The sequence below is a fragment of the Pongo abelii genome, chromosome 1 (assembly GCF_028885655.2).
Source record: "Pongo abelii isolate AG06213 chromosome 1, NHGRI_mPonAbe1-v2.0_pri, whole genome shotgun sequence".
In the NCBI taxonomy this organism is placed as follows: domain Eukaryota; kingdom Metazoa; phylum Chordata; class Mammalia; order Primates; family Hominidae; genus Pongo; species Pongo abelii.
Window position 1 is genome coordinate 71,059,158 of NC_071985.2, and position 10,611 is coordinate 71,069,768.

The window sequence follows — 10,611 nt, forward strand, 5'->3', positions numbered from 1 at the left end:
TGGAAGCTATTTCAGAAAATAGGACACTAAAGTAGTTGCAGAAAATGCTTCGGTGTAATACATGAAGCTTAATATTGCTGAGTCTGCCTGAAATTTAATAAAAACTGTTTAGTATTCTACTGACTAAAATTTTAAAAATAATTGAACAATACAAGTGGCATTTATAATGATAAATCTACTGTAGGTTATTAATTATATTCCAGTTACTTGATAATATAAAATGCATATATTGAATAGATCAATGATTAACCAGACTCTTTTCTTTTTCTTTTTATGAAGATGTTTAATTATTTAGGCTACAAACTATACTGCATTCATTCATGTGACAAATATTTACTGAACACTTGTGTTGGGCACTGTGCTCAGAACTGGAATAAAACAGAGATTACGGCAGACACGGTATTCCTGTCTTTCTGAAGCTTACAGTCTAGTGGATGAAAGAAAAGTAGTAAATGAAATAACTACCATTTCCCAATGGCACCAAAATAGAAAGGAACAGAAAGGGAGCTTATTGGGTGAATCACATTGCTATTGGTAGTAGCTAGAAACTGACAGCAATATAAAAAGCAGAGGCATCTTTAAAAAGCAGTGAAGGCTAGTCTGAGTGCCAGCTGCTTACAACATCGTCAAAGCACCACATAATAATAGAGATGCTGATTCATTAAGAACAGATATGTTCAGTATTAAAATAAAATCACCCAGAAGAATTTTCATCCTGATCAAAAGACATGTAATTTGTAGTATCTATACTGGCTGCCTATGTAGATGAAGTTGCCCAAAACAGGCCTTTTGTAAGTGACATGCCATTTCTATTTACAAATTTTTCATCATAAAAGGCATTTTTTCTAACAAAATGTTTTCTTCTAATTTTTTCTAATAATTTTAATGACATCTTAAAATGCTCTATTTTTCAAACACACTAAATTATTAGGCTCATGCAACACACTGCATTTTTAGAAAAACAATCTGTCAGCGGGTGTGGTGGCTCATGCCTATAATCCTAGCACTTTGGGATGCCGAAGCGGGTGAATCATCTGAGGTCAGGAGTTCAAGATCAGCCTGGCCAATATGGTGAAACCCCATCTCTACTACAAATACAAAAATTAGCCGGGCATGATGGTGGACACCTGTAATCCCAGCTACTCGGGAGGCTGAGGCAGAAGAATTGCTTGAACCCCAGGGGGCGGAGGCTGCAGTGAGCTGAGATCGCCCGTTGCCCTCCAAACTGGGAAACAGAGTGAGATTCCGTCTCCAAGAAAAAGAAAAACAATGTCTTCTCTAGTCCCGTATGATGTCCCAATAACACCAAATGACTCATCGTTCGCCATGCAAAGACACTGTTTCTTATCTCATTCCTTTGATCATTCCATCCCCAGCATACTTTTCCTTACCCTTCACGTGAGACTAACTCCCACTCACCTGTTAAGATTCAGCCTCAGATGACGCTGTCTCCTGAAGCTGTTCATATTTCCTTTCTTTTTAGTTTTCCTAGGTAAAGCTGGGTTGGGTCCCCCCTTATCTATGTTTCCACAGCATCCTTGGCATATCTTTATTATGGTTCTGTTTGAAATGTTTTATAATCATCTGTTTTGTGGATGTATCTGACATTAGACTGAGCTTCTTGAGGGCAAGAACAGTATCTTATTTTTATAATCCCAGCAACTAGCACAGTAACTGGCCTATAACATAACCTTAGTAAATATCTGTCAATGTAATGGAAAGGCTGCTCTGGTTCTAGCTCCTCATGAAAACAAAAACCAGTATAATAGCATTAGCTTTCCTACAAAAATGAAGGCATTATATGATATGTCAGTTTACAGAATGTCAGAACTACTTCATGGCTTCACTGGCTAAGTCTACCCTTTTAGCAAAGTAAAAACTAGCTTTAATAAATACAGTATTATAATTTTACAGTAGTCACAAAAAATTTGCCATCCTCTGTAAATTGTGCAAAATTTTCTTAGATTACATTTCAATCTAACAAACTTTAAATTCTTTTAAATTCAATAAGTTTCTTGAGCCAGATAAATATCTAATAGCTACTTACATTTTGAATTTTAAGATATCTGTTCTACACTTCACTGGACAAAACTTAAGTATTTATTAGGTAGGAGTTCTATGTCAGTAATTAGAGAGAAGGGAAAAATAGTGGTAAGTATAAGACACAGACCATCAAACTTGAAAAACAACCTAGGGCAACAGATTTGTGAAACAACTCCAGCCTTAAAAAGCTTCTTCACTGACTTCATACATTTTCAAGTAAGTAACCACGTAGAAACTTTTTGTAGAATGAAAATTGGTACAGAAATACAGTGTTGATATTATGGTGTGAGAGAGAAGATGGCAATAAAGGCGTTTTCAAACATTAGTAAAATTTTAGATGCATTTAGAAAAATTATTCCTAGATGTTTTCCAGAATTTCTATAGCCATTTACTGGGACTAATTCTGTTCTACAAAATTTTTTAAAAACTGTCAAAATCTGGAAAAAGGAAGTTAATAATCATTACCAAAGGAAGATAAAAAATATTTCTATGTAACACATTAACATTGAAAAATAATCTAGTCTTTCACTTCGATAAATTTTTGAAACATGACCTTTTATTGGAAAAAATACTTGTGAAAGTGCAAAATTCAATTTGAAAGCTTGCGAACAACTGGGATAATAAAGCTAAGTAAACTTTTTTAAAAAAAGTAACAAATGAAGCTAAAAGAAAAGGGTGAAGCTTCAAGAGAAATAAGCTCTTTATCCTCCCACCTTAAAAAAAAAAACCCCAGCAGTTTCGATATAAACTATATCAACGAAAGATGAAAGGGTTAATAATTTAAAAATTTCCTCTCCCATCTTTGGGAAATACTGTGGATATAAGGAGATAAAAATGGATATTAGCTATTTTAAAAGTGATTTCAAACAATCTTTTTTTTTTTTTAGATGGAGTTTTGCTCTTTTTGCCCAGGCTGGAGTGTAATGGTGCACTCTCGGCTCACTGCAACCTCTGCCTCCTGTGTTCAAGTGATTCTCCTGCCTCAGCCTCCCAAGCAGCTGGGATTACAGGCATGCACCATGCCCGGCTAATTCTGTATTTTTAGTACAGACAGTGTTTCACTATATTGGTCAGGCTGGTCTTGAACTCCTGACCTCAAGTGATCCACCCACCTCGGCCTCCCAAAGTGCTGGGGTTACAGGCGTGAGCCACTGTGCCCGGCCTCAAAAATCTTTAATAAAGAACTTGCTATAATACAGGGAAAAGGATAAGTGTGCTACATTGGAGGAAGGTCTCTTCTCCTCAGACAAGATGGACCAGTAGTCTCTCAATCCGCAAAAACAATGAAAAACAAACAACGATGTGTCAATAATTAGCATTAAAGAAGAGTAATTTTTCTATTTTAAAAAGTTTCATTAATTTTTCTATTAAAAGACAAATTCTGTAAGGATTCAATGATTGAATATGGGGGAAAGGAAGAAATTTAAATTAGAACTATCAAACGTTAGCTCTCTACAAACAGAGAGATAAAATATTAAAAAGAACAGATGAGGTATTTGTATATTGGCTCAATCATAACAAGTCATTAAGAAGTAATACATGTTAGTACCTTTACTGCTGTAAACCTACCACTGGATTAGTCCTTTGTATGACACCATGTAGGATTTAGATGTTTAAATACATAGGGATAGAAAGGTGGAGGACAGGACAAAGTCATACAAACCACTTTTGCAGATCCAACCTACTTGTAATTATCGTCTTCCACAAATTTTTGTAGTTCTTCTATATACTGAACGGAGTTCAGATATTTTTGGACATGAGGCAACATGGGAATATCTAGGCAAAAGGTGATAAATAATTATCTGATAAAGTACATCTTAACCAGAACTTTAAGAATTAAGCTGAAAATAACTTAAAGGTAAATTAAGGCCACATGGCAGCAAAATTTAAATTAACTCTAGAAGGACATTACTGAGATAAACTTTAATGTGAAACTGAAGGTAATTTAGAAAATTACAGTTGTATATTGTTTGTATAGATTTTTGTATTTTTTAAATAGCTCCAATTATAAAGTCCCATATATTTGAGAAATTTCACAGAAAAAGATCAGCAACTATTCTAAACTAAACAGAAGACGTGAACGCAGTTACTTTTCTTTTAAAGAAACCTGGTTCCCATTTATAACTGTGGTTTATCTCCTCCCCTTATAAATAAGTTTCAAGCAAGATTACTTTAACATCACAATTTGATGCTATGTTTAAAATATTGAGAAAAGGACAAAATAAGGAATTATTTGATTTAACTTTCAGTAAGATTCTATCTCCACACTGATAGTTTTAGGAAGTTTTTGAGGTTTTCTAAAAAGTATAGATGCATGAAGCAAAAGTTAGCTTTAAGATAAATTCACTTGAAGTAATCATATAATGTAAAACTCAGTTTTTTAACCCATAAAAATTATGTATTAACAGCCTAACTTTATTCCCTATCAAACTGGAAGTATTTAAACATTAAAAAAAAAAAAGCCTTTTCTCATCATTTGGGCTTATGTAGCTGTTTCTATATTCGTCATTCCATAAAATACATGTTCGACAAAAATTCGTTATTTACTCGATAGTCTGACTCAAGAAAGTTGGTCAATTGTCACGAGGCTCAAGGGTCTCAGCTATACTTCCCTAATTGAAAACTGTAAGAACGATTTACATAATAGATCAGGGAGATCAAATGAGATAACAGAAAATGACTAGAAAATGACTTTGTAAACTATAAAGGGCCAAATAGCTGTGCTATAAAGGGCCAAATAGCTGTGAGGTAGTAATATTAAATACTTAGTGCCCTTGTGCTGTGAGAAAGTTGCTGCAAAATAGCAGAAAAGCAAAATATAAAAATAAAAATTTTAAATATTAAATACTTAAATTCCTTAAAAGCAAGATCTTAAACAGGATGCTACATAGTAAATGGCAAAATAAAACAAGCATTATTTTCCTTTACATTAGAATGGAAATAAGAAATTGATGTCCCCTGCTGTGTGAAATGTGATCATCAGTGTGTGTAAATAATTCACTGGATTACAGCAATGTTAATGGCTTGGCATTATCCCCCAGAAACTTACCATATTCACAAGATTGTTGTAAATCAGAAATTATTCGAAGGATATTATTCATTAAATTTGATCTTTGCTCATTTTCTAGAATGCTTCCAGTTGATGGGTATGCTGAATCGATGTATGTTAAATCTGACAAATAGATACCTGAAACAAAATTAGATAAATGAATGGCTTCTTAGTTGTAGGTTGGGAGACTATGACAAAGAAAAGGGGGGAAGGGGTTGTTTATAGATATATTCCACTGTATGCTACATTTAAAATATACTGCTATTAATACACTGAAGCCTGAGTAACATATGGTTACTGGGGCCTAGCTTTCCATACAGTTGGGGTCAGACATATACCAATTTTTTGTAATAATATGCTATTTTGTAAATGTCTTCTTGTGATTTCATTTTCAAGTATTGTTTGAGGCTAGAGTTAGAAACTCCAGCTCATATGGGAATTAATGGAAAGGAGCTGAGTTCTTCAATTGGCTCTGCCTCTGACTAGTTTCATAATGGAGAGTTAAACTCAGAACCTCAGACTTAAAACCTATGCAAGTGTCCATTTTCCAAGGTGTGTTACAACTTGAAGATATTAATTTAGCCAGCAGCCCAGCCACTGACTGACATAGGGAAATTATTTAATATTTGTTTTTACTCTCTTGCCTTGAGTTGATAGCTATCATTTGAGTCTTAACTACTTTGAAAATTATCTCAATCTGGTAGAAATGTTTTACACATTTTAAAGATCAACAAATAAATTTCTGAAATGGTTCATGTGACTACAAATTGAAGTTAACTATTTCTTACCCTCCATGCTTTTTGTACCAACAAAAATAACACATCTTCTAAAATTTGGTTGTACTAGTCCTTAACATGAAAGGTCACTTATTTAAGATTATTTCTGGAGAGTTCACAATGCACATGTGAAATGTATTAGACAACTATAGCTGCAGAGAAAAGAAAAACATACTTTCCTACTTTTACCCTATTACTCATGTTCATGAACTCTCAGGGTAAATGCAACCAAAATGACACACCCACTGCCTTCTAAATAAACCCTGTTTTTCCTCAGCTTTTTCTTATACCTTAAATGTTTTCTGGACTTATCTCTGCCTATCCAAATCTTATATTTTGCTTATCTAATTCGGTGTCAATATTCTCTAGTTTTTTCACAGATTCCAAGAGAGGAATTCAGACACTGTCTAATCTAATCCTCTCCTTTTATGGATGAAGAACCTGAAATACATAGATAGTAAAGGGACCTGTCTAATGCCATGCAACCTGTTAGTGACAGAGCTGGATCTCAGACGTTTCACTTATAGCCCAATTTTTAAAAAAATTACTTATATTCTGTTAAAAAATCATACATTATCTGTGCTTACTATTCCCTTAATGACTTTTATGACTTCAAAATCTCATTACTTGGGTTTTTTTTTTACATTTATATCCTATCTATTCAAGACTGCAAACTCATTTAAGGCAGTTGCTATCTTGCACTCCAAGAGAAAGAAAATCTTGTGCAATGTTTTGACAATAGGTGCTTAACATAAAAGGTTGGCATGGCAATCTTTTTACTCATCCTAGTATCATTCATTTTCCACTCAGTAAATCTTTACAGTATTCTTTAAGCCACCTATCATACTTTTTTTTCTTTAGATAACCTCAACTTTATTTCCCTATGACTCCAAATGAATCTGAGGTTCCAAATGAAGCTGAGGTTCTTCCCACTTTCCCCAATCTTGGAGGAAGAATCATCTCTTTCTTCTTCCGAAATCTCAACTGTAATTTTGAATGCAATCATTGCTGCCTCCTTCCAGACAACCACTGTTGCCTCTACTATCATTCACCCCTACTGGCTCCTTCCCCAGAGCCAATACTCATATATTTTTTTAAACCTTTTTTTTTTTTTTCAAGAAAGAGTCTTGCTCTGTCACAGGCTGGAATGCAGTGGTGTGATCTCAGCTCACTGCAACCTCCGCCTCCTGGGTTCAAGTGATTCTTGTGCCTCAGCCACCCGAATAGCTCAGATGACAGGCATGCGCAACCACGCCTGGGTAGTTCTTGCATTTTTAGTATAGATGGGGTTTCACCATGTTGGCCAGGCTGGTCTCGAACTCCTGGTCTCAAGTGATCCACCTACCTCAGCCTCCCAAAGTGCTAGGATTACAGGCATGAGCCACTGCACCCAGCCCAATATACAAGTTTAAATCTACCCTACTTATAAAGCAAAATCTAAGCAACTCTTCCTTCAAATCTGATCCCACGCCTCAAGATAACATCCTTGTCCTCCCTTCAACAAACACCTTGGAAGAGAAACATAGAATAGTACACTTCTTTTATTCTTCATTCTATTTTTAATGTAATATTTGATACACATGTGTCAGGAAAATTGTGAAAAACTTTGAGATGGGAAAAAAGATTACTGGGAATCCTGTCTCCAGTACACCCATTTGGTCCTTCTGAGCTATTTTCCAACTCTGCACAGCTGTTGAAAACTGGTAATACAAATTATTGTCCATAAACATGCCAAAGAATTATGTCCAGTGGGATCTAATGAGTGTTGACCAATTTTGCAACTATTGGTAAATTTACTTCAGCGTTCCTGATTGCATATATGTGTGTTACTTTGAATTCTCCCTTGACACATTTTTGATTCCCTTATAAATTTAATAACTTAAATGAAAATTCTGACACATATTCATTTCATATTTGTGTGAGAATCGTGATTTCACAAAAATTATTGCTGGGAACGGTGGCTCACGCCTGTAATCTCAGCACTTCGGGAGGCTGAGGTGGGCAGACTACTTAGGAGTTTGAGACCAGTCTGGGCAACACGGTGAGACCCCGGCCCTAAGAAAAAATTATCAACACATATGACACTTATTGTTATCAAACAATATAATGAACATTTGTGAAAGACCAGTCAACTTATGACTACAACATCCCTAAGGAGAGCTAAAAGATTCCTCAAGGAAATGGCACGGGGATGTTGGCATATGTACATCAATAACAGCAATAAAAGATATAAAAAAGTAGCACAGAAAAGCTTAAACAGGAGTTTCATAAGAATTCTGTGCAAAAAAATGTCATTCCTTCCTGATGGGATCAGAGAAAGCTTCAAGGAAGAAGTGGGATTTGAGCGGGGTACTAATGTGCCAGTTCTTGCCATTCTTCCATCTTATTAAACTCAGATGACAACTCACCCGTAGTTACTCGCTATACTGTGCTGTCCAATATGATAATCACTTGCCACATGTGACTGTTTCGTGGGTCTATTCTGAACTGAGGTGTATTTGAATATAAAACAGACAAGATTTTGAAGAGTTAACATGAAAAATTAATGTAAAATATCTATTAACTTTTTTATTGGTTACGTGTTAATATTTTAATATGTTGGGGTAAACTACTTTAAAAAAGAACTACGACATCATCAATACTGTTGCATCTATCTGTATGTTCCTTCTCTACTTCATCTCCTTGCTTCCTGTCCAGAAGTAACCATTACCTTGGACTCTAAGATCATTCCCTTATTTTTTCCCCCAGACATTTGTCTGTATTCCTACTTTTGCCTATTTTTGAGCTTTAAAAATCATATTTTATTGTATGTGTGGATTAAATAATAGTATTTGTAATGTTAGAAAAGCGTCTAGTATGGGAGGCTGAGGCAGGAGAATGGCGAGAACCCAGGAGGCAGAGCTTGTAGTGAGCCGAGATCGTACCACTGCACTCCAGCTTGGGTGACAGAGCAAGACTCCGTCTCAAAAAAAAAGAAAAGTGTCTAGTACATACCAAGTGATTTATAAGCATTTATTAAATAAAATTTAAAAATATGGTCTTCTGTGGTTGCTTTGTCTATTTTGTTTCTAAGACCTGTCCACGCTGTTAAATGCTGCTGTAATTCCTTAAAATGAGAACAAGCTAATGTGTGACAACTGTAACTCATCCATTTTATTTGACAGACTTTTGAGTTACTCCCATCCCACCCCCAACCATGTTGCTATAGACATTCTTATACACATCTCCCAGTACACATGTACAAAATTTCTTCAGGATATATAAACATGCCTAGGAGCAAAACTGCCAAGTGCTAAAGTATACTAATATTCAACTTTACAAGATGGTGTCACATCATTTTTCAAAGCTATATCAATTCACACTCCCACTCATGGTATATAAGCTTTTGTTGATCCACATTTGTGCTAACAATTGGTATTATCCTTCTCAATGTTGCCAATCTTCTGAGTATAAAATGGTATCTCTCTGTGTCTTAATTTTTATTTCCTTGATTAGTAATAAGGTTAAACATATATATTTCTATGTAATAAATGTTTCTGTCCATTTTTTCTTTTGGGTTGTCTCTTTCTTATGGATTTCTAATTTCTTAATGTATTGCGGACATTAATTTGTCAGTTAAATTTTATCTAGTCACCCTTCAACACACTAAATAGTCTGAAATCTGTATGTATCACTTATTTTGGCAATGGCATTAATAACTTTCTCATTCTAAACATTAAAACATCTCTCTTGGTCTCCCCTCCCTATGTAATTTCTCTGCAGTATTGTAACCATTCTCGTCTAGTTCTCAGGGTTTCCCTACCTTGAACTTTCCTATCTTCCCCCTAAGCCCCCACCATTCTTCTTTTTCCTCATGTTTCTTGGAAGCTGGTTTCCTGGAAATTGGTATCATGGTCTGTCATTAATCTTCCTTTACATTCTACATGAACTTTCTCTAGTATCTTAGGTTCCATAGCTTTAGCTACTATCTAATTGCTGGTGACTTTCAAATCTCTCCATATAACTGAGCTCCTGACTTTCATTTTCAATTTAACATATCTAACCATAATTTGTCCCTAAATACCTGTCATTCCAATTTCCTACCCTGACTAGTGATATTACTAAGTGCTCAAGTTAGAAAGCTCCAAACTGCTGAAATTTAAAAGCTCAGAAAGAATTTACTATCTCTTATTTTTCCCAGATTTAAGCCATTAGTGACTACAACATAATTACTGAATGCTCAAGAAACGATACATAATACAAATCAGAGGCCAGAAGCTGGCAGCACATCTGTCCCAATGTTTTTTAAAATCAGGAAGTATTACAGGAAAACTCTAAATGGCTCTTTTTTCCTGAATAATGGGAAGATCTGGCAACACTGTCTCATAATCCTTCATGGCCACAAGTACAGTTGAGAAGGTGCAGGCAGATCCCTTTAAATTAACCAAAAGGACGCCAGCTTGCCATAAACTTCATTTCCCTCCAGTATCTTACTACTGATTTACTTCACTGATTTATATTACCTGCTCCATTCTTCTTCTGAGCATTTGCCTTTCTAGGCCCTTGTGTTTGCAACCTCTGGTATACCTATATATGGCATAGGAATTCAAAGAAACGATTCTGTGAAAGAGGTAGAAAATAAGCTCAGACTTTAAATAAAGGATGTGGATCAACAGTGTGGCCTAACAGAAAGAGAAACACAGCACAAGCTATAGCAATAAGGAAGGGAAAGCATAGGTATGTAGAGAAAGCCCAAAAGTTTTA

At 35.2% G+C, this 10,611-nt stretch overlaps 1 protein-coding gene across 3 annotated transcripts in view; it reads right to left on the reverse strand.

The window, feature by feature from the left end:
- The window catches only part of RALGPS2 (Ral GEF with PH domain and SH3 binding motif 2), a 193,656-nt gene that overhangs the window by 36,510 nt on the left and 146,535 nt on the right, over positions 1-10,611 (reverse strand). For all 3 annotated transcript variants that reach the window (XM_002809758.6, XM_002809757.6, XM_063716877.1), the window contains exons 9-10: positions 5,093-5,230; positions 3,729-3,819 (exon numbers count right to left, since the gene is read on the reverse strand). In XM_002809758.6, coding sequence (XP_002809804.1) covers positions 3,729-3,819; positions 5,093-5,230 — 229 coding nt within the window. The remainder of the gene's footprint in view (positions 1-3,728; positions 3,820-5,092; positions 5,231-10,611) is intronic.